The sequence below is a fragment of the Cotesia glomerata genome, linkage group LG5 (assembly GCF_020080835.1).
Source record: "Cotesia glomerata isolate CgM1 linkage group LG5, MPM_Cglom_v2.3, whole genome shotgun sequence".
Classification (NCBI taxonomy): domain Eukaryota; kingdom Metazoa; phylum Arthropoda; class Insecta; order Hymenoptera; family Braconidae; genus Cotesia; species Cotesia glomerata.
In genome coordinates, this window is record NC_058162.1 from 5,444,961 (window position 1) to 5,468,758 (window position 23,798).

The window sequence follows — 23,798 nt, forward strand, 5'->3', positions numbered from 1 at the left end:
AGAATATAAAAAAATATATAATACAATTTTTTAAAATTAAAAATCGAGTTTTTCAGCTTCTGGATAAGCTGAATTAATTTTCGCTAGCGAACAAAGCTTAGTAAATTTAACTTTAATATTTTTTAAGCCTTGTTCCATATCAAAAGTTTCATCATTGTCTTTAGGAAACTTCCTGATCTCATCTTTTAATTTTTTAGCTTGTTCCAAAACTTTGGGAGAAAAATTTTTTTCATGCAGACAAAATTCAATTACTCCACTGTAGTATCCTAATTGAGCTGCTAAGACACTAGCTCTGTGATATCCCAGATGATAGCCTTTTAATAATTGATTTTTACCCGCTTCAACACCTTCATCAAATCCAGATTTTTCGGCAATATCCTCAGCTAGTAATAAATTTTCAAAAACTTCATTTACATCAACATTGTCATTGTCAGACATGATTGTCTCATCTAAAATAAATAAATAATCTTGAATATTTATGACATTAAAGTTAATGAAGCTGACAACTGTCATTTTTTGGATTTTTACAACAAATAATTTACTATTAAAAAAAAAACATTTAAAAAAATTGTAACAATAAATTTTTTTGACATCTACAAGTGGAATTTTTTAGAAAATTTTTATTATAATAATTTATTTGTCGAAAAAAATCCTAAAAATCATCAGAAGTCAGCTGACTTCAGTATTATTGAAGTTAGCAGTCACTGGAGAATTTTTTAATTTTTTTTAATAAATAAATTTGCTCCAAAAAATTATTTTTAAAAAATTGCATTTTTAATTTTTCAAAATTTCTGCATGTCAATTTTTTTAAATATTTTTTTTGCCATAATTTATTTGCTAAAAATAATTCTAAAAATTATTAAATATCTGCTAAATTTATCATCATTAAATATTTTGTATAAATAAGAACTTGTTTAATGAAAATTAAAGTAACAGTTATTTAATAATTTTTAGAACTTTTTTAAGAAATAAATGAGTGCAAAAAAAATTGACATGTAGTAATTAAAAAAAAATTAAAAATCTAATTTTTTGGAAGAAAATTTTTTTTTAAATAAAATTAAAAAATTGTGACGTGACTGCTAATTTTAATGTTGTATTTGTTTTTAGTTATTTTTAAATTTACTTACCTTGTTTAGGATAACGCATTGATGTGATTTTCAATTAGAACTCAATTATTATTAATTATTGTTTTTTTTTTTTTTTAATAATTAACAATTATTTATTTAGATTGACAAAAATCAACGTGTAATTTTTTTAAAAGGTTAAAAAAATTAATTTTCATCAATGTTACCAACTATTTCAATTTTTTTCAATTTCAATAACAAGTTTATGTAATTAAATCAAATTTCAATTAGTTTTTCATAATTATGAATTTTAATAATTGAAAAAAAAATTATTTTTTTTTTTATTCTATAAAAAAAAGAATGTTGTCAACAATCACAAGTGGATTAAAATGGCGCGCGTTATTTTAAGGCAAATTTTCATAAGAAAATAGAATTCTAATAAAAAAAAATTTTAGTTGATTAAAAAATAAATAAATTGCATAAATTAATACTGAAATTTTTTTTCACTCTAAATTATAATTATAAATAATTGTAAATAATAAAATTTAAATTTAAATACATAAAAATGAAACTTAACAATAAGATGGCGTCTGAACCCGTCAGCAGTATGAAAAGCCAACTTCATACTATAGTATGTAAAGTTAACAGTGATGTTTGCGGGTGAAACAGCATTGTTACCGTGGTGTGACTCCAAATAATTTTATAATTTAATAATAATTTTGTGAAAAATGTTAACTCTTCAACCGAAAAAAGACGGCGGACCTAATGCTAAATTTTTTGAGTCCGCTGAAGTATTAGCACAGCTTGATGGAGTGAAGCAATGGCTTTTGAAAAATTGCAAAAAGGTACGAACAAAACCGGCGTCCCAACCCCTATCATTCTATTTCCAAGCTTTTATAAAGCTAAATATTAATAAAAACTACTCACTTAAATTATATTTCACTTTACTTTATTAAGCTTTCATTTAAATTAACTCAGATTTTTATTTAGCTTAACAATTTTTCAATTATTAAAAAAAAATTCCATTAAAACACCGAAATAATTTTAATCGACATATTCAGAGACATCAAGCGTTAACAATCAAAACAAGTCCATCTTTATTTCAAACGACGTTTCAATTTTTATAAAAAATTTAAGAATATTTTTATTTTTCAGTATGTTACAACAGATCCACCGACCAACAAAAGTTTGTCCACTTTGATAATTCAGTTAATTCAATTTCAAGAAGATAATCTTGGGAAAAATGTCTCCAAGCCACCTATGGCAAGGCTTCCCGTAAGTATTTTTTATTTTATCTTTAATGTTACCAAATATTAAAATTAAATACATTGTTTAATTTATATTCTTATAAAAAAAAATTATTTTTTTATTCAGATGAAATGTTTTCTTGATTTTAAACCAAATGGAGGACTTTGTCATATATTTGCGACAGCATACAGATTCAAACAGGAGCAAGGATGGCGGAGATTCGATTTTCCTGTTGGAAAAGTATGTTCAAAAATTAAATAAAAATTTTTCTAGTCTAGAATTTTTAATGATACTGAAATTAGCAGACATCTGACAATTTTTGAAATTTTTATTACAAATCAATCATGATAAAAAAAAATTTTTTCAAAATTCGCACTTACATTTTTTTTTTAATTTCTGCACTAAAAAAAAAAATTAACTAGATTCAAGAGAAAAATTCTTGAATTAAGAATATAATTTTGAAGAGGGTAATTGTCTTGAATCAAGTAGAATTTCCTTAAATCAAGACTTTTTCTACTCAAATCAAGAATATTAAGGGGGGAAGTCCATGCAAAAACCTCAAATTTGGTCATTTTTTAAAAATATTTTTAAAGGTGATAAAATAATTTTATTGTTTTTAAACTTTATCACAAGTTTATTGAGTCTTCCTAGAGTACAGAAGTAATATTTTTTTTTCTTTTCAAAATGGTGGCTCAGGATAATTTTTTTGTCTGCTGAATCAAAATAATTAAAGTGTTTTCTTTTTAGAAAATATTAACAGAAAGGATAAACCTCTAAAATTAAAAAAAAAAAGGATAAAATTCATTATAAAATAAGCCTTTGAAAAAAGTCAGAGTTTGGGACTATTTTTTTTTTTGACATTTTTGACTCCAAAAAAAGTATTTTATCAACGCAAAATATTTGAAATTTTAGGTTTATCTTTCCGACAATAATGTAGAGAAAGGCCTCACCAAATTTCAGACAAATCGGTCGATAACTTTTTGAGTTACAATACGAGCAGTTTTTAAAAATACAGTTTCGAGATAATCGCGTTTAAAGTTGTTCGATTCTTTACAATACGCACTCGGCCCGCTCCATTATATTATCTACAACTTCGTCAATATTCGAGATTTTTTTTCTTCTCGTCAATACACGCTCAACATATACTATATTTTCAGATTATCGAAAAAAAAAATAGATTTTTTGAAAATTTTATATGGACTTTCCTCCTTAAATCCTTCAAAATTATATGCGTAATAAGGATCAGGTGAAAAGATCATCAATAAATTCTAACACAATTATTCGTTATACGACATTTCGTCGGTTTTATTCCAACATCTTCAGGTATCTAGTTTGACAGACAAAATAATAAAATCATTTAAAAAATAAATTAATATAAAATCAATTAAATAAAATTACAAGCAATAAAAAATTACCTCGAATATTCTGTCAAAACATAGAATTATAAACTTATAAAATTATATAAGGTAAAAGACCTAGTTATTGACACTGGCCTAGTTGTTGACACTTGCAATTTTATTTTAATTAAAAAAACAAATCAACTCTAATAAATTAATAAATATATTTTTTGAATTATAAATTTTAAGATAATTGATTTTTTGAGAACATTTTATTTTTTTAATTAGAATAAAATTGCAAGTGTCAAACAACTAGGCTAGTGTCAATAACTGGGTCCTTTACCTTACTCGATTCAAGAACACTTTTTTTTCTGTGTACATGTGGAATTTTTTTACTAAATTTTTTTCATTATAATTTAAATGTTATAAAAATCTAAAAAATTGTAAGATGTCTGTTGATTTTAGTGTCATAATTTTTATTTATAATTATAATAAAATTTATTTTTTTTCTTTTTAGTCAACCTCACGTTTAGATCGTATAATAGAAATGCTGATAGCTATTGAACGTTCTCTGATCCAAAACCGATGTATAACTGTCCCATGTGTTTACATCAGACCCGAAATAGACAAAGCAACAGCATCGAAAGTAAAAGAAAACATCCGTCGTCATCAAGGTACTATAGCTGAAAATGAAGCCGAGGCTACCCACATTATTTATCCACCAGTAGATCCAATGGAAGAAGAATACGCCCGGCCATGTTTACGTCGCGATCGTTCTGTGCTTCTTCATTGGTATTATTTCCCCGACAGTTACGACTCCTGGGTAAACTTTGATTTGTCATTCGATTTTCCGGAAGGTGGATTGGGTGGTCCATCACCAAAGTCAACCTACAAAGTTTCTGCAACATGGGCTCTTGATCTCGATCAGTACAACGAGTGGATGAACGAAGAAGACTACGAGGTTGACGACAACGGACAAAAACGTATTCATAAATACAGACTGTCTGTTGAAGATATGATGGCGCCACCTTCAGCTCCTCCACCAGCCTCAGCTAAAAAACAAAAACGAAAAAGATCTCCAAGCCCACCTCCAAAAATAGGCAAACGTAAGAGTGGTCGTGGTCCAGCTGGCTTAGCTGGAACATCAGCAGTTGCGACGCCCAAGAAAACTCGTGGGGGTGTAGACGAAGAGGAAGATCTTACTCAAGGCATGGAAGACCCACCAGCAGAGCCAAGAATCGTCGAGGTGATGTCTAATCCCACAAATGCTCCGCTTTCTGGATCCGGTGGTGGTTCCACAGGAAGTCTTACATCGAATAAAAAGCAAGACAACGAACTGCAGCCTCTGAAATCTGGTAACATGGCGGATCTCGACGAGCCAATAGAGTCTGAGAAAGGATCTCAGGGGACTCAAGACCGCGAAGAACGAGACACAAGCAAAGAACGCGGTGATAATGGAAAAGACGAACCTGAAGACAATGTAACTGAGCAAACTCATCATATTGTCGTTCCTAGTTATTCTGCTTGGTTTGATTACAACTCAATTCACACGATTGAAAAACGCGCGCTCTCAGAATTCTTCAATGGAAAAAATAAATCCAAGACTCCAGAGATTTATCTGGCTTACAGAAACTTTATGATCGACACTTACCGATTAAATCCAACCGAATACATAACTTCAACAGCATGTCGGCGTAATTTAGCTGGTGATGTATGTGCGATAATGCGCGTCCATGCATTTTTAGAACAATGGGGATTAATTAACTATCAAGTCGACGCTGAGTCGCGACCAACACCAATGGGTCCACCGCCTACCTCGCACTTCCACGTGTTGTCTGATACACCCTCTGGCCTGGCTCCAGTCAATCCAAACCCACCAAAGACTCAGCAGCCGTCTGCTGCCAAGACTCTACTGGATTTGGAGAAAAAACCAGTCGTATCAGCGGAAGAGAAAGGAGCCGTGGGAGCTATGGCTAATTTCGGACTGAAGATCGATCAGTATGCAAGAAAGCCTGCGGTTTTGAAAAATAAACAAGCTGCTGGAGCGACTAGAGATTGGACTGAGCAAGAAACTTTGCTTTTGCTTGAAGGATTGGAGCTGCATAAAGATGACTGGAATAAAGTATGCGAGCATGTGAGTTCACGGACCCAAGACGAGTGTATTCTCCACTTTTTGCGTCTTCCTATCGAAGATCCTTACCTGGAAGAAGGTGGACCCGAAGGTCTAGGACCCTTGGCTTATCAGCCGGTGCCTTTCTCAAAAGCTGGGAACCCGGTGATGAGCACCGTAGCTTTTCTTGCGTCTGTTGTGGATCCACGAGTTGCTGCTAGTGCTGCCAAAGCAGCCATGGAAGAGTTTGCAGCTATTAAAGATCAAGTACCTGCAGCTCTTTTGGATCAACATCTGAAAAATGTTCAAGCCAGCGCTAACGCTGACGGTAAATTTGATCCCGCAGCTGGATTAGCTCAATCTGGTATTGCTGGTACTGGTCCACCAGAGCCACCAGAAGACGCTTCGGCTAGCTCGACTCCTGGTGCTACGGCAACTTCTCCATCCGCCGCGACATCCGAAGGGAAAAAAGACGAGAGTATTGAAAAGAGAGAAGGCGATGAATCTATACCTGCACCAATTGTTCCCAAAAAAGAAGAGACAACTGATACGGAGAGAAGCGATCAGCCTGAAAAAATGGACATCGATGTTAAAGAGTCTGACGCAGAGGCTAAAAAGATTAATGATAATCCAGAAGAAATAGAAGCCAAGGAAAAGAAAGACAAAGTTGTTCGCGATGCACAATTGCAATCTGCTGCAGCTGCTGCTTTGGCTGCTGCTGCGGTTAAAGCCAAACATCTAGCAGCTGTTGAAGAACGCAAAATAAAATCACTGGTTGCTTTGTTAGTTGAAACTCAGATGAAAAAATTGGAGATTAAACTCCGTCATTTTGAAGAACTGGAGACCACGATGGAGCGCGAACGCGAAGGACTCGAGTATCAGAGACAGCAGCTTATTACAGAGCGACAACAGTTTCATTTAGAGCAATTGAAAGCTGCTGAATTCAGGGCTAGACAACAGGCTCATCAACGGATAGCCCAAGAACAACAACAGCAGCAACAGCAACAACAACAAGGCCAACATCCAGCTTGGCAACCTGGAACTCAACCTCAGCCACCACAGCAGCAACCTCCTCAGCCCCAACCACCACCGCAACCACAACAGCAACAACCACCAAGTCCTCAAGCTCAACCACAACCGCCTCCTCACACGCCTCCGCAACAAGTGTAACTTGTATCAATTTATAAATGGAACAAAATTTTAAATCAGTCGTATAAATATTTTTTTATCTTTTAATTAATTTAAACGCGTCCAGCGTTGTTGTAATAATTAGTAATTAGTAAACGAATTACGACTGTTAGTATCGCAATTTTTCAAGTCATTAAGGTCTGAAGATTTATATAATTTTCTTATATATATTTTTTTTTGTTTTTTTTTTTTTTTTTTTTTTAAATAAAATTTCAATTTTTAGTTCAAATTAATTTGATGGAAATATTTTTTGGAAAAATAAAGAAAAATATTGACAGTCATTTTAATGGTTCTACGCAATTGCAATGACTATCATTCCAATGATAATTAAAGTTGACGTTTTACTGAAACAAAAAAAAAAATTTTGATACTGGATTATTTAAGTATTATTAACAAGATTTAAAAATATATATGTATGACACTGCTATGACTTTGAATTATTATTTATCAAATTTTTTTTTATTTATTATTAAAATTACAATTGTTAGCAATCAAGGTGGGGAAAATAAATAATTAAATTAAAAAACATTTTGACGATTCTAAAACAGAGGAAATCAAGTCTTCGTTAATAAAAAAAAAAAAAAAATGAAAACAATTTGTATAGTCATTGAAATTCCATTTTATTATTTCACTTAATATTAAAAGTGTTACTATTAAGATTTGATTGATTATTAGTTATAGAAATTTTTATTATAAATAAAATAATACAGTGGAGTATTTGAGTACAGAATTATTAATTAACAAATTTAATTCCTTTCTAAATAAATAATTACTAATTGTGATAATGATAATAAACAACATAATTTAATTACAGAGCTTTATTTTGAATTAATTCAAGAGCTAACTCAGTCATTAATCGAGCGCATTCATCGCCACCAGGAGGTGGTGCTCGAGGATAACGAACTTCTTCGGCATTACCTTCAGCACCTTCGTACAAATCAGGCGCGTTGTCGCTGTCGCATGTACTGATTGGAAGAATATCTAGCGCTATTCCGAATCCAAAGCGTCCACATTTTCGTACTTCTTCATTTAATCTATAATAATAAATCGTAAGTTTGATTATTAACATAATTTAATTTTTAACTTTTTAATTTTATCAGAATAAATACAAATCATTATTATTTAATCATTAATTTTTTGGTGGCTCCTACCAGGCTTTCTACTCTAATCTCAAGGAACATATTTTGCAATATTATTAATAACATTTATCAATTACCAATTACCCAAAAATCTAAAATTAATAATACTGTTAATTTTTTTATTTTTCTAAGCATCACCAAATAAATTTATTTCTGTGCAATTCTCGAGCCAAAATTTCAGAATTAAAAAATTTATAATTTAAGGATTATACTAATCGTTGTATAATGCCGATTGGCGTTCAAACGAATAAATAAATAAATAAATAAATTATTACAGCTCCCAAGTAACAGAAGAGTCTCGAGACTGCTGGGGGTTCAACGTGTTCAAAGCTTCCATCAAATGTTGGTGATAATGAATCAGTAATGAATTCATATGGACTCTTCGTACTTCTCCAGATGTACAGCAATACAACAAATTTACTAAATCCAATGCTAATGACCCAACACGCAGTAGTTGAAAATCAACAAGATAAACGGCCTAGAACATCGCACATAATTAAATACAAATCGATGGTTTTCTGATGCAACCTCGTATCTCAAAAATGACAATTTTAAAGATGAGGTGAAAAATAGCTCATAAAAAATTGATATTTATCTAAAAACAATATTTATCAATTGTATTTTTTAAAAATACTATCCTATTTATTATTAATCTGGTTAATATTTTTTTTTCAGTGACGCGTTTATAATTAATTATTAATTTTTCAGTTGAACCCTTTCTTCTTCAAAAATCCAGATACGTGGTTGCGTTAGAAAACCCTCGAAATATTATTTAAAAAAAAAATAAATTACCTCAGCGTCGGTATCAGAATTTGAAAATAAAAAATTATTGGTCCAACAATCACCGTGACAAAAAACAGTAAATGGTCCTCTGGTGGATGCTAGTTCACACATTGTACGAAAAAAAACATTTTCGTGAAGAAATTTTTGTAATTTTCCCAAAACTTTATTCCTTTCATGGTGATGCTGAGCCGGCAAAGCTTCTGATACCATTGTCATTGCATTTTTAACAGCAACTCTATAGTAATGCCGATACCACTCTTCATACTCCAGCCGGAACAAACTTTCACGAACACCGTCTGGATTATTTTCATCAGATAAATGTTGAAAAACTTCTGGCCTGATGAAACAAAATTATAAAATTAATTAAACAAATTAAAAAATATTTTAATTGATTAGAAAAATAAATAAATAATACTTAAGATCACGAAGTGTAAGACTCAGAGCATGAAAGCCAGCAAGAGCTTTCAGCACAAGCTTCAAGCGACTTAATTCCAACCCCTGACGTCTATCAGCCATAACATATCCTCTTATCTTCAAGTCCTCCATAGCAATAAGATCAGATCTTGCGACATAAGTCTTAGCGACTCCACCAAATACTTTTTTACCTGTTTGCAATTGGTTAAGCGCCGGCCACACAAGATTATAAAAAACAACTTCATTTTTGAAAAGTAGTTCACTCTTATACTCATCGCGCCTCGCTTTGGACTCCGGTAAGACTTTGTAAATAATAGCCGTGCTCCAGGGTATCCACTGCCCGGACTTCAATCTCTTACGCCCGTTAACTTTCATTCTATACAACATTGACGTGTAATTATCACCACGTCCAGAGCCCGGCTCTTCATCAAGACTCGTAATTTCAACATCTGGCTCGTCTTTAGAAATTAAATCTCGCATAAACTCACGCGTAAGTTTTCTACTCTCCGGGTCCATTGTACGGTAAAAATTATTTCTCTACGTATGAGTTTAAACCATTCGTCAATGAAAAGCGAATATAATCTGGTATGGATGAAAAAGATACCTTCTACCCATCAGGCTATTAAATACCAGGCTCCGAGCAGTGACGTCTGATACAGGAAATAGCTATTTTAAATTGCGATGATGATGATAGGGTCACAAAATATCCCACTGCTATTAGTACATGTTAGTTTATTAATCATTTTATTCATTAGGAAATAAAATGCCCTGAGCTCAAGGGGCAAGGACATTGATGCATGTCAATCTGCTAAATTGTACGCTCATCAATTCATTTTATTCATTATTTTTTTTTTATTTATATTCCCTACGTTTATTTACAAAATACTTTTATTTTATATATTTAAAAAAAAAAAAGAAAAATAGTAATGAAAGTTACGTTAAAAATTTTTAATTTATATCCTTGGTTTTTTTTTAGAACCTTCGTTAGCATCAACAAAACTTCTGAGACGATTGTGTTGCCATTCAGTCAAAGATAAATTACTTTCAATTTTTTCAACCATTCCTGGCACTTCAGGAAAATCATTTTCTGCACAATAAGCCACCAAATCCTACAAAAAAAAAAAATAAAAAATAAACAATTGACAGAAGTTTATGTAAATAATTATATTAACAAAATCTTACCATAGTAGGTGGAGCAAAACATTTCATAATAAAGCCATCTAATAAAATGTCTAATTGCTCGAAATCCGGGACTCCAATAGTTGAACTTTGTTTTTCTAATAGGTATGTGACAATGGTTGCAGAATTGTCGACTTCATCAGCTCTTAAACAGAGAATAGCCATGTCTCCAAGAATTCTTCCTTCCCAATTCAATGTTTGGATTCTTCTTTCTTGTTGAAGCTATTGAAATAATTAATGTATAAAAATAATGGATTTATTAAGACAAATGTGAAAAACTCAGGTTGAAATTTGCAAAGCTAGCAGCGGATTATGAGAGCAAGCTCATAACGAAAAGAGGAATTGTAAAAGAATGTCTAATGGAAAGAATCAAAGGAAAGGGGTGAAAAAAATTTTAAAATGTATAAATAATATTTTTGTTTGAATCATTTAAATAATTTATAATTGGACTATTGCTACATCAAAATGTTAAAAAATCATCTTCTAAAAAATGAGTTAGATAAATTGCTAATTAGACCGTCGATATGAGGAAAATTACGCTATAATAGTAAGAGTAAGATCTGGGACTTTGGAGGAAGCTAACAAGACGTGGAAAAGTGATAAAGAGAGGACATGCTGGCTTTGCGACAAGGGGCAAGATTTAATAGTGCATTGGTGGAGTAGTGAAGGAAAAAAAGAAGCAGCTATCTGGTTGAAAGAAATAGAAAAGAAGAAACGTGACATACAGAAGAAAGCCAAGGAAGCGGAGAAGAAAGTGGAAGGACGACATAAAAAAAGAGGTAGTTTTGCATTATTTTCATGTGTGAGATAAATTAAAGGTGGGCATTGTAAATACCAAAAAATTATAAAAATTAAAAAGACTATAGACAAAACTTATAAAATGCAAATATGTATGACGGAAAAGATATATTTATGTAGAAAAGTAACAGAGAAAATTCCACGCATTGTATTAAGTTAAAATAAGTAAGGCAAAAGACCCCATTAGTGGCACTTTTTCTTTCAATAAAAAAATGTTCTACTTGGAATAAAAATTAAAAATTTTTTTAATCTAAAGTTCTTAAAGATTAGAAATAATATATTCATAATTGAAATTAATGATTTTATTAACTAAATAAGGATCAAAATCAAAGAAAGTGTCAGTAATGGGGTCCCTGCCACTAATGGGGTCTTTTACCCTAAATTTTATTTAATAGAATTAAGTTTATGTAAAGTTATATGTACTCAGTCCTATTTCTAGGCCCTCAAGGCTGAAATCTATACTAATAAATGGAGAGCCGGTTTTTTTGTTCGGTTATACTGCGAAAACTACTGAACTGATTGGAATAATACTTATATCATAAGATGCAGCGTGTTTTGGAGAAGGTTTTAGTATATGATATGGTGGTGATTACTTATCCGGAATCTATATTTTTTTGACTCAGAAATAATGAATTTTTATTGTAACTAAGGTCCAGTTTTTTAATCCAAGATAAAATTTTATCCATGATAAAATTATTATTGCCAGTATATTTATATATATGAAATATATAGATATATTTTATCATTGAATAAAATTTTATCCTGGATTGAAAAACTGGCCTTAAATTTATTCTATCCGATTGTCATTTGTTCAAAATAAATTTTTTAATTCTATTGGTTATGTTTATATACTAGGCAGATTTCTTCACTTATGAGACCTGCAATTTCTTTAACTGAAACTTTCAATGCTAATTACAAATTTTTTTTTTCATATCAATTATTATTGATTTTTCTAAGAAAGACACGGGAATGTTATAATGATTACACATTGAAATTTGCAATTAATACTAGCTAGAATAATTACATGGATAAAAGGTGCATGCCAATTCGATAGAATTGGAAATCTGTGCAAGTCAAAACAATACTCTAATTAAATTTCAAGTCTAGATTTAAAAATGCAATTCTATAAAGCGCCCAGCGGATCGGGCGAGTAACAGCTAGTAAATAAATAAATAAATAAATAAATAAAAGAAAAAAAATATTTATCAAGACTCACCAGAACGTATTTCCAAACGGTCCAAGCAGCGTCAGCAAATATCGCATTGAACGGTGAATTTTTATCCGGCTTACAGTGAACTCGCATCAGATTCAACGCTTTGCTAACAAGATTTTTTCTCTCTAAATGTTCAAACTGTACCATATGACTCCATATTCTCGCCAAATATTCCCTACTGATATCAGGATCACTAAATTCTAATGTCGATAAAATGGCATTCATAACCATGGGCTCAGGAACGTAAATATTGGGTACTATAACGTCGTAATAATTATTCATAAATGCATCAATCGGACAATTTTGTGCTTGGAGCATAAAGTAATGTCTGTAATAAATATTTTCTCCAAAATTATTCCCTATAAAATTATAATTATCTCCAGTTAACAATAATTTGTGAATCTGATCGCCTAATTCTGGATCAATTATAATATTAGCAGCAACATCCATCGCAAAGGGAAAAAAAAGAGTGTCAGCTTTACTTTGAGCGACAAATGCTTTGTTCTTAATTTTATTCATAATCTCACGCAATAAACTACAAGCCGGTGAGTCTTTTCGATAAAATGTTTTTAGCGCATAATAATATGAAGCCAGTGAAGGTTCAATACCGATACTTTTAAATTCACCGAACAACAATCGACAGAATTCTTCAGCGTTGTTTCGATTCATCCTGCTGGTAACTTTCAGAGCACTATTAAGAGTTCCAATGTTTGGCTCAAGTCCTAGTTCTTTTATTTTTTTCATCGTGTTTAGTACTATTTTTTTTCGCTCGCTCCCGTTATCTGTGATTGCAGTTGCTAAAGAAATAATATAATTATAAGCTTCAATTGTTAGAGGAATATTAAGTCGGTCGGCTTCTTCAGACAATTGCCAAGCTCGTTCAGCGTTCATGTACTTAGCATTGCCACAAATCATCGCTGAATAAGCGTCGGCAGCAATTTTTCCACCTTGTTCTTTTAAAAAAGCAAATAATTTGTCAGTTTCGGAACAAGGTTTCCATGAAGGTGTTTTAGAATCATTTTTGAACCACTTGTTCGCCATTAATTCCTCAGACAGAGGCTCTTCATTGTTATAATAGCACAACAATTGAAATAATTCAGACTTTGTTTCAACAGAAACTTGTTCTTCAAGTAATTTATAAATTGTCAACGCGTCAGAGGGATTAGCATCTTTAATAACTTTCTTCAGAACTTCTTCCGACACCTGGTCTTTACTTGTGTACTCTATTTTAGGCAAAAACGACTCAATAACAGGATCCATCACTCGGTGATCAAATAAGTAAGAAAGTTCCTGCCGAATCCACATGGCAGCTTTACGTCCGGCTTCTTTTGCCAACGCGTATGAACGTTTTGTCGATTGTGACACCGGAATCAGGTACGGATCATCAATATATTTGTAATGTGGAGCTGTTGGGTCGCGTTTTATTGTCCCTTCAAGAGCTCGCAATACATCTGTAGGTTTACGTTCTTTGTAAATTGGAATTTGGATCGTCGATGATGAGGTTGCTGTCGCATTACCGGCTAGTGATGATTGTAACCTCGTAGAAACAAGACTCGAAGACAGAGCTCTAATAAAATTATATCTTATTAATAGATTAATAGATAGATATTGGCTTTATTTGTGTTACAATTATGTGTTATGTTAATAAAGTTAGCCGACATTTTTGATTTTTTTATCTTGCTTAATTTATTAAATTATAACTAAAAATTATTAATAAAGTTAGCCGACATTTTTGACTTTTTGATTTTGCTTAATTTATTAAATTAGAACTAAAAAATATTTTTGAAAAATTGCACTTATAGTTTTTGAAGCTTTTTACAAATGAAAAAAATTAAAAAAAACTTTTTTGTAATAATTTTTTTAATAAAAAAAATTATAAAAATTTTTAGATGTCGACTAACTTTATTTTCATACTAAAAAATATTTTGTAAGCGGAAAGGGATGTAAAAGGCCATTCAGGCCATGCATTATATGAAATAAACTACTACTACTACTACTACTAAAAAATATTTTCAAAAAATTGTACTTATAATTTTTGAAGTTTTTAACAAATGAAAAAATTTTTTTTATTTTTTTGTAATAATTTTTTAATAAAAAAAATCATAAAAATTTTTAGATGTCAGCTAACTTTATTTTCATTTATGTGTTTTATAAAGAATATAATTTTAAATATTTTATTTTATTTTAAAAAATACACTGAACCCTACAACAAAGCCATTAAGCGGATTCCATTATAAAGATAAAAAATAAATTACAATATATTTAATAATAATAATTATAAGCAATATATAAAACAAGAATTAAATTAGCCGACATCGGAAAATTTTTGTAAATATTTTATTGAAAAAGAATGATAACAAAAAATTTGACATGTTGAAAATTTTTAGTGCAATTTTTTAAAAATGCTTTTTTACTTATTATTATTATTTATTCAAAAAATCAAAAATTGTCTAATGTCTAACTTTAGTATCATATATATAAAATATTCAAAGTTGTGTTTAAAAAGCAACAAGAGTTTTTTAAACTAATATTTATAAGATAATATATATTTTATAAATAATTTTCGATAATTAATTTTATAAAAACTTACCGGTTAGTCATATGTCGACTCAGAGAATTCATTTTTTTATATTAATAATCACTGATAAAAATATTATTATAAAAATTGTTGATTTATTTTTCAAGTATATTATTTGGATTCATATGATTGAAGGTTATGATTGCTGGAATTTACCAGCAGCCTCTTCTTTTTTTCAAGTAATTTTTTCACTTTGATTTTCATGAAAATTAATTAAGCAGATCTTTGATAATTTTTTAAATATTTTTGACAAGTAAATTATGGCAAAAAAATAAAAAAAAAAAAAAATTGACATGTAGCAATTTTAAAAAATTAAAAATGCAATTTTTTTAAAATAATTTTTCGGAACAAATTTATTTGTCAAAAAAAAACAAAAAATAATCACTTTTTTTATAAAAAATAAATAAAAATAAACTTAAATAAATAAATTTTATAATTTTTTTTTATTAATTTATTTAAAGAGTTAAAAAGAACAATTTAAAACTTACCGGGGTTTTTAAAAGTGCGCGCCAAGACGGAACTAACGGAGAAATTCAAAACTAAGTAAGTATACACTTCCGACTTTAAATGAAAGACCAATGGAATTTGCTGGAGTCACATGGATACACACCTTGGCGTAATTTAACATAGAACATACAACACAGAGATAAATTTTAATAAATTTTACGTTTCTGTTCATTTCGGAGCATCGTACAGTAATACAGTATTACACTGACAGACGTAATTCATGGTGTATTACTTTAAGATGTAGCTTTTTGCATAATTTAAGTGTACAATTGTAATATATAATATTCGTTGCGCAATTAGTATTTTAATTACTGTCATTATTAATTTCATTTGAATTATTTAGATTAGTTTAAAGTAAAACACAGACTATAGATAGTATATCTCTTAATAAGTATAAAGTATATACACATATATGTTACTATAATCGCCTAAACGAATAAGTGGTTGTTATAAATTAGTGAAATTTATTTATTCCATGACTCCGTCATCTAATAATACGTGAGTAATTCTCACGGGGGTTTTATTTTCACCACCCTGTTGTTTTACATATTTTATAATATACATATATATGTCAAAGCGTCTCGTGTATACTGTATATTTCATCTCGGTCTCTTTGGCATTTTTATTTCTTTTTTTTATTTTTTACGCAGATGCTCGTGAATTTTTCTCGCATTCAGTTGACCATCGACTCAATCGCAATAATCATCCACTTATTTCCCGTAAATATCATTTGTATATTTGATTGGAATGTCAATTCTATTTTTTTTTTTTTTTTTCTAATTTTTTTATTTTAATTTTTTATTTTATTAACCATTTTCATTTTTAATGAATCTAATTATTAACTTTGATTAATAATAATAATTATTCATGATTATTTATTACATATATTATTGTAATAATAATAATAATAATTATTATTATCATTGTTTATATATTAGTTCATTGGCATATTTAATATTTTTAGGTTAGCGGAAAATGACAGTATTAGAGGCAGAAGAAGATTCGGATGAACGATCCGTTCCCCCTAGGAAAAAATTTTGCTTGTCACTTTCACGACGCGATCATACCATTAACAAGACAATTACACAGCCCCCTCATTCTTCTACACGAGGGGGCTTCTACGAAGATCAAGATCTTCCTTACAGTAAGACTTTCTCAAACATTTTATTATTTGTTTTTTAATATCATTACTCTTAATACATCATATTCTAATGCATAATTGATGTTAATATTATCAACTTCAAACTTTATTTTATTAATAAAAATTCAGAGATTGGTATTAAAAAAAAATTAGATAATTCAATCATCAATGAATATCTAGACTTATCTCTTCAAAGATTGAAGTTAAGGATTCAAAATTCATACCAATCGCTGGTTTTATTTAAGATAATTGAAATTTTTAGTATTATTGAATTAATTTAATTTTTTTATTTTTCTAGGTACAGACAAAATGTTGAATGGATATCGAAGTCAATTGGGGAATCATCAAGATTTATCATATGACATCATTGGAGGAGGTTCTGATGGATTGAGAATAGCAACACTTTGTAATCTTGGGAATACATGCTTTTTGAATAGTGTTATTTATACACTACGCTTTGCACCCTCATTTTTGCACAACTTGCATCATCTAGCTACAGATCTCTCCAATCTCAATGACAAACAATTACAAACAAAGGTAAGTCATTCATTCTTTTAACTAAATTAATAAATACTAGCAACTTTGCAGTCACTATGTGACTGCCGTGACTTGTGAACTATAAAAAATTAAAATTTTGCTTTATTAAATAATGACTTTTGTTAAATTGCACTGTACTTTCTTAAATATTGACGTTTTCAAAGATATAAGCTCATCCCGGTGTTATACTCATCAAGCGCTTTCATTCGAGTACCCACATGCATTTTTTATATATTTTTCATGTATACGTATATATAATATATATTTTAAAGATATAAGCTCATCTCGGTGTTATACTCATCGAGAGCTTTCATTTGAGTACCCACATGCATTTTTGATATATTTTTCATATATACATATATATAAATATATAAAATATATGAAAAACTTATGTGGGTACTCGAATGAAAGGTCTCGATGAGTGTAACATCGGGATGAGCTTATATCATTAAAAATGTCTACAGTTCACAAGATACAAGGTCATTTCTTAATTATTGATATTTTTAAAGATATAAGCTCATCCTGATGTTACACTCATCAAGAGCTTTCATTTGAGTACCCACATGCATTTTGATATATTTTTCATATATACATATATGTAATATATATAAATATATGAAAAATTGATATGGGTACTCAAATAAAAGGTCTCGATGAGTGTAACATCGGAATGAGCTTATATAATTAAAAATGTCTACAGTTCACAAGATACAAGGTCATTTCTTAATTATTGATATTTTTAAAGATATAAGCTCATCCTGATGTTAAACTCATCAAGAGCTTCATTTGAGTACCCACATGCATTTTTGATATATTTTTCATATATACATATTAGGGTGGCCCAAAAAAACCGACTATTTTTTTTTTTTAAGTCTCGAGTGAAAAAATGATAGTTTTTGATGTTTTAAGAGCCCTCTCCAAAAGACAGCTAAAAAAAAATTTTTAAGAGGTCACTCCAAATTTTTTAAAATTTCAAAAATCGTCAAAAATCGAACTTTTTTTTTTTTTAATTTTTTTTCTCGTTACGGTATAATTTTATAGGCTAAAAAATAATAAGTTTCTGAAAATTTCAGTTCAAAATTTAAATTTTGAAAGTTTGCTCATAATTTATTTCAATTTATTAGTGCATTAGTTTAGATTTTTTCGAGCGACCTTTTACAATTCGAATTAAAATTCCATGCATTTTTTTTTTTTTTTATTGAGTACTACAATCGATAAAAATACAGCACGAGATGAACTAAAAAAAATCAAGCACAATACAGAAAAAATAATTTTTTTTAATTTAATAAACTTTCAAGCATGGATTCGAATCCCAAGCTGGTCTTAGAAACCAGCTTGGTTGAGATTTGACCTTGCCGCGTAGTTTAAGATTTTTACAAACCAAAAAGACCCCAATGTACCACTCCCAACAGTTAAAGTCAGCGATATGACGAATTAAAGAAAAAAAAAAAAAAATTATGGGTGACCTTTCAAAATTTAAATTTTGAACTGAAACTTTCAGAAACTTGGTTTTTTGGTCTATAAAATCATACCGTAACGAGAAAAAAAATTAAAAAAAAAAAGTTCGATTTTTGACGATTTTTGAAATTTAAAAAAATTTTTTTTGAGCTGTCTTTTCGAGAGGGCTCTTAAAACATCAAAAACTAACATTTTTTCACTCGAGACTCAAAAAAAAAAAAAAATAGTCGGTATTTTGGGCCACCCTAATAAGCTCATCCCGATGTTACACTCATCGAGACCTTTCATTTAAGTACCCACATGGCATTTTCTATATATTTTATATATATGGTATTTGTAAAATATATAAAATATATGAATAATTGATGTGGGTACTCAAATGAAAGGTCTTCGATGAGTGTAACATCGGAATGAGCTTATATCTTTAAAAATGTCAATATTTCACAAGATAAAAGGCCATTTCTATGTATCTAAAGATAGAGCATTTTCGAATGCAGCTTAAATACTTATCATAGTAAATTGACTATCAGTGAGAATGAAATGAAACCTTGAAAAGGCACAAATTCAATTCAAGACCTTTGCAATGACACTAAATTTCACTTTAAAAAACCGATTTTATCATATGACTCCAGGAAACAAAATTTTTTTTTATTCTTTGAATAATATAGATTACATATATCTTTGATTTAATTATTTGACAACAGGTGAAATCATCATCTCTCGGGCGTACTGGTGTATCATTAACATCAAGTGGTAATAGAAGTTGGAGCAGCAAAGATTTATCAGCATTATCAGGTATCAGCGAGCTGAATAAACCACGAATCCAAGTAGCTACTGAAAAGCTTCACGAATTGTTCGTGGCATTAAGGTTAAGTGAAACTAGAGATAACTGTGAACCTTATCAACCTGATGCTTTTCTTCAAGCTTTGAGGTATTCTAATTCATTTAATTACTATTTAAGTTTAATTATATTCAAAAATATATTTTTCGTTACTTATATTTGCTATTTTCAGGGATGTTAATCCAATATTTGAAGGTAATCAGCAACAAGACGCTCACGAACTGTTAGTTTGTTTGCTTGACAATATCCGTGAGACATTTCAATTGTTAGTAAGGCATAGAGAGAGTCAGTTTGGCCAAAGTAATGGTGGAATGATTGACTTTGCAACAGATCGTTTTGTTGATATGCCGTTTGAAGGAACTGGTTCTGGAAAACGCAGTATGCGTAAGAAAAAAACTAATAAACATAAAACAACTCGTGGCAGTGCCACTTCTTTGACACAAACAAGTGTAAATGGATCGGCTATTCCTACAAGACTCGAAAATGGTCATGCTGATTTTATGGGGAACAATGGTGACCTGTTGTCTCATAGGCCTGAAAGCAAAAAGTGTTTTATTTCAGAAGATTTTGAAGGTGTTAGTCTCTTGCGAACTACTTGTCTCGAATGTGAGCATGTTACTGAACGAAAAGAAACGTTTTGTGACATTTGTGTGCCCATTGAAACTGGTAGATCCAATGAGAAAGGTAAAATATATCAATTTTTATTTTAACCCTAGACTGGTCACCCTATGAGCGTGACGCCGCGCTCAATTATATTTTGTTTATTACATCTTCAATATTTACTAAAATTATTCAAAAAAATTTGAATTTGTTCCTTGAATATTTTAGAATATATTAATAATTTTTTCAAATATCTTCGAAAACGTTAAATTGCTGAAAAAAAATTTCTTAAAACAATTTGCGGGGCTTTCCTCATCGCTTGACCAGAGTCATAAGTAGGTTTTTGTCCGTGGCGTTGCCGAAAACACCTCTAGTCTCTGCCTGTCAAACGTGTATGAACTGGCAACACTGTACGCTCTAAAAGCATTGCGGCAAATCCCTCATCACTCGACCAAAGTCGTTAGGTCGCGTTTTTTGACCAGTCTAGGGTTAATGTATTTAAAAAACTACTAAGGTAAAAGCCCCAATATATGATCATGTACCAGTATATGATCACTCCATGTATTTGTATACCTATATTTGTGAATATAGATATACAAATACATGGAGTGATCATATACTGGTACATGATCATATATTGGGGCTTTTACCTTACTTAAGAGAATAACTCGACTGAGTCTTAAGAGTACTTATCAACAAGAATGCTCAAGTCTAGTGTTTGAAATTAATCTCTTGGTTTTGCAGATGAAAATGGGAAATCGATAGACGGCAGCGAAGTATACAGGCATTCTGTTGTCACAAGTGAGCTCCTGTGTGGTAGAGACAAATACTGGTGCGCCAGCTGCTTGAGATATAACGAAGCACGACGTGCGGTCAGTTTTCCATCTCTCCCAAGGCTTTTAGTTCTTCAACTCAAGAGATTTTCCACAGCGGCTGGGTGAGTTAATTTTAATATTAAAAATTACGTTGAGGACACGTGGGGTCCAGTAGACCCTACTCAGCAAAACAGTTCTAATTCGTTTCCTATGTGATGTATTGACTTATAATTGGCATCAAACTTTAATATGAAATTCCCTTTAAATATTTTATTAGTTATTTTTAATTTCTAATAATTTAAAAATACTGAAAAATTGGTCAGAAAAAAAAAAACCTATGAAATTGAACTTTTTTTCTAAAAAAAGTCGCAGAAATTTTGATTTTTACGATACTGAAAAAAAACCTACGTCATTTTATTTGAAAAACAATATATTTTGAGGAAAAAAATTAATATTTAATGAAGTTTGAAAAAAATATATTTATTCTGAAGTTTGAAGTTACGAATTTCGGTCAGTCGCTTAAAATGAGAATAAGACATTTAAACATGCAAAATAAGGTAAAGTACTCAGTACTTGAACATAAAATACACTTAAACATAAAAATGGGGCAGTACTTGAACAGACTTTTCGAATTGTTATAATACAAAATCCGTAAATTTATTATGAGTAATATGCGCATATTATAATTATTAAATAATACAGTAATTGATTTCTGTAAGTTTTTTCAATTATTAATCAAAACAATTATATTTTTATTAACTTAAAAGTTAACATGACGTGAATCGCCGATAGATGCTATTTTTTTCATAAAAAAGGTACTAAATCGTAAACCGAACAATCAGTAAAAAAAACGGTATATCATCATTTTAAGTAAAAAAAATTAGGAGAACGGTTGACCCTTAAGGCCATCTCTGTAACTTCCCGCTGATTTCATACTTAAGCGCACAAACCTACATTTATTACGCTTTTGAGCTCTTCGAGCTCAAAAATATAATTTTTGTATCATTTTGAGGTCTCCAAGCTCAAAAATCTGCCAGAAATTGAATAAAACACCATTTTTCGAATTTTTAAACCGCAATAACTTTTGAATGAATGAACTGATTTTTACGTCGTTGGAAGCATTTAACGCTGTTTTTAAAGCCTCATAAAGAACTTTTAAGTTTAAATTGATCGAACCCGAAATTTCAAAGTAATTCCTAAAAAACAATTTTTTCGTTAACGTTAACTCACGAACGAATTAACCGATTTCGACCGGGCTGGCGGCAATCAACGTGTTTCTTTGATGTTAAGTTAACTATTAATTATTAATGTAATATTAATAATTACATCTTTATATGTTAAAAGTAGGGTCAAATACGTTTTACTTTGAAACCTGTTCAACTACTGGGTACTTTACCTTAATAGCCGAGACCAGTGATTGCAGTTTCAATCGGCTTAGCGAAACGAATGGAAATTTTGAAAAAAACGTTTTTAGAGATAATAGATAATTTAATAAACTATTTCACCACAAAGCGGTTTTTTCAAAAATTTCATTCGCTTCGTCAAACCAATCGAAACTGCAATTGCTCTGCTGTTAGGAGTGCGACAGAGATAGTTCCGTTGAACTCCGTGAGAGCAAAGCGAGAAAAAGATGGTCTCGCCTGTTAATATAAAAAGATTTAGTTTTTTGTCATAAAACTTTTTTATTATAATTATTATATTATATTATAATTAATTATAAATCAGGATGTTGTAGACCAAATTGGTTTACCATATCCTGATTTTTAATTAATTATAACTATTACAATAAAAAAATAGAAATATCTTTAAGAATATCAATGAAATTAGTCGTAAATGAGACTAAGTCTTATTTATAAATCTCCTTCTAAATTTAAAATTGCCTCAAAGTTCGCCTGGGGTCCACTGGACCCTGTGTGTCCTCAATGGGTTAAATTATTGATAAATTGTTGATAGTTGGAAAAAAAAATAATAAATAATTTAATAAATTTTTCTCAACAGTTCAATGGAAAAAATCAACAATTATATGCCAACCCCTCTGACTCTGGAATGTTTCTGTGAAGAATGTAACAGCGATTCAACCCAGGAAAGTTCATCTAGCCGCAGTCAGTCATCTGAATCTCGGCACGTGTACAAACTCTACTCGGTGATAATGCATCAAGGAGCAACATCAACAGCTGGGCACTACATTGCCTACACAAAAGTACCGGAGGAGTCGATGTTTACAGAATACTTTCGGTGTGATCGAGATGCTCGTCGTCAGAATGTCACACAGAGCAGCAGCAGCAGTAACTCAACCACTTCGGCATCATCGAGTATCCTCAAGTGTTTCCGTAGTAAATCAAACATGAATGAGAACAAGGAACACTTGATTAAAATGGGTTGTAGGAGTATGGAGTGCTGTGGGATACGTCGTGTCAAAAATAATGCTAACACATGGCTCGAGTGCGATGATGAGTTAGTTAGAGCCATACGTGAACGCGAATTACTCGATAAACTAGCTCCCAATCCTCGTAATTCTGCGACACCGTATCTATTGTTTTACGTAAGGTCTACAACGTAAAAGCATTCCTTCCTGACATTGCCTACCTGCCACTATCTTTTCCTAATCAAATGTATCAAATGTCTTCATTTTAAATTAAATACTTTTAAACGCCCATTCTATCAATTACTATCTTTTTTGTATAAATTTAAATTTATCTGGGTAATTTTTACTTTTTATCGGTATCGATAATCAATGTCATTTATAATCTATTATTATTGATTTCTCATTAAGTATATTGTTTATTAATATTAAGTTATAAGTTATAACTTTTAATGTGTAACTATTTTTTATTTGGCAAATTGGAGT

General features: G+C 30.5%; 5 protein-coding genes across 8 annotated transcripts; 2 read left to right on the forward strand and 3 right to left on the reverse strand.

Annotated features, from left to right (window-relative positions):
• Positions 1-36: 36 nt before the first annotated feature.
• Positions 37-1,703, reverse strand: LOC123264867. Of its 2 annotated transcripts, none has more exons than XM_044728391.1 (2): positions 1,624-1,703; positions 37-449 (listed from the first exon to the last, which is right to left on the reverse strand). In XM_044728391.1, the coding sequence occupies exon 2, from the start codon at positions 436-438 to the stop codon at positions 37-39; it is 402 nt and encodes a 133-aa protein (XP_044584326.1). In that variant the 5' UTR covers positions 439-449; positions 1,624-1,703. The 2 variants fall into 2 exon arrangements, with proteins under 2 accessions (XP_044584326.1, XP_044584325.1); XM_044728390.1 differs by lacking the exon at positions 1,624-1,703 and adding an exon at positions 1,128-1,273.
• Positions 1,704-1,767: 64 nt separating this feature from the next.
• On the forward strand, positions 1,768-6,964 carry LOC123264786 (SWI/SNF complex subunit SMARCC2). The gene is made up of 4 exons (XM_044728267.1): positions 1,768-1,909; positions 2,220-2,339; positions 2,439-2,552; positions 4,167-6,964. Exons 1-4 carry the CDS (start codon positions 1,793-1,795, stop codon positions 6,927-6,929), a joined length of 3,114 nt encoding a protein of 1,037 aa, XP_044584202.1. The 5' UTR covers positions 1,768-1,792; the 3' UTR covers positions 6,930-6,964.
• A 584-nt stretch (positions 6,965-7,548) lies between these two features.
• On the reverse strand, positions 7,549-9,946 carry LOC123264831. The gene is made up of 4 exons (XM_044728345.1): positions 9,285-9,946; positions 8,879-9,206; positions 8,362-8,564; positions 7,549-7,981 (listed from the first exon to the last, which is right to left on the reverse strand). Exons 1-4 carry the CDS (start codon positions 9,797-9,799, stop codon positions 7,756-7,758), a joined length of 1,272 nt encoding a protein of 423 aa, XP_044584280.1. The 5' UTR covers positions 9,800-9,946; the 3' UTR covers positions 7,549-7,755.
• A 184-nt stretch (positions 9,947-10,130) lies between these two features.
• Positions 10,131-15,222, reverse strand: LOC123264795 (protein PTCD3 homolog, mitochondrial). Its single transcript, XM_044728284.1, has 4 exons — positions 15,064-15,222; positions 12,477-14,040; positions 10,466-10,684; positions 10,131-10,392 (listed from the first exon to the last, which is right to left on the reverse strand). Exons 1-4 carry the CDS (start codon positions 15,093-15,095, stop codon positions 10,237-10,239), a joined length of 1,971 nt encoding a protein of 656 aa, XP_044584219.1. The 5' UTR covers positions 15,096-15,222; the 3' UTR covers positions 10,131-10,236.
• A 465-nt stretch (positions 15,223-15,687) lies between these two features.
• On the forward strand, positions 15,688-23,606 carry LOC123264799 (ubiquitin carboxyl-terminal hydrolase 1). 3 transcript variants are annotated; one of them, XM_044728287.1, is made up of 8 exons: positions 15,690-16,056; positions 16,209-16,277; positions 16,523-16,702; positions 16,998-17,236; positions 19,399-19,625; positions 19,708-20,219; positions 20,880-21,072; positions 22,949-23,606. In XM_044728287.1, the coding sequence occupies exons 3-8, from the start codon at positions 16,534-16,536 to the stop codon at positions 23,508-23,510; spliced, it is 1,902 nt and encodes a 633-aa protein (XP_044584222.1). In that variant the 5' UTR covers positions 15,690-16,056; positions 16,209-16,277; positions 16,523-16,533; the 3' UTR covers positions 23,511-23,606. The 3 variants fall into 3 exon arrangements, with proteins under 3 accessions (XP_044584224.1, XP_044584223.1, XP_044584222.1); XM_044728288.1 differs by lacking the exon at positions 16,209-16,277 and having other exon boundaries at positions 15,689-16,056; XM_044728289.1 differs by lacking the exons at positions 16,209-16,277; positions 16,523-16,702 and having other exon boundaries at positions 15,688-16,056.
• Positions 23,607-23,798: the final 192 nt, after the last annotated feature.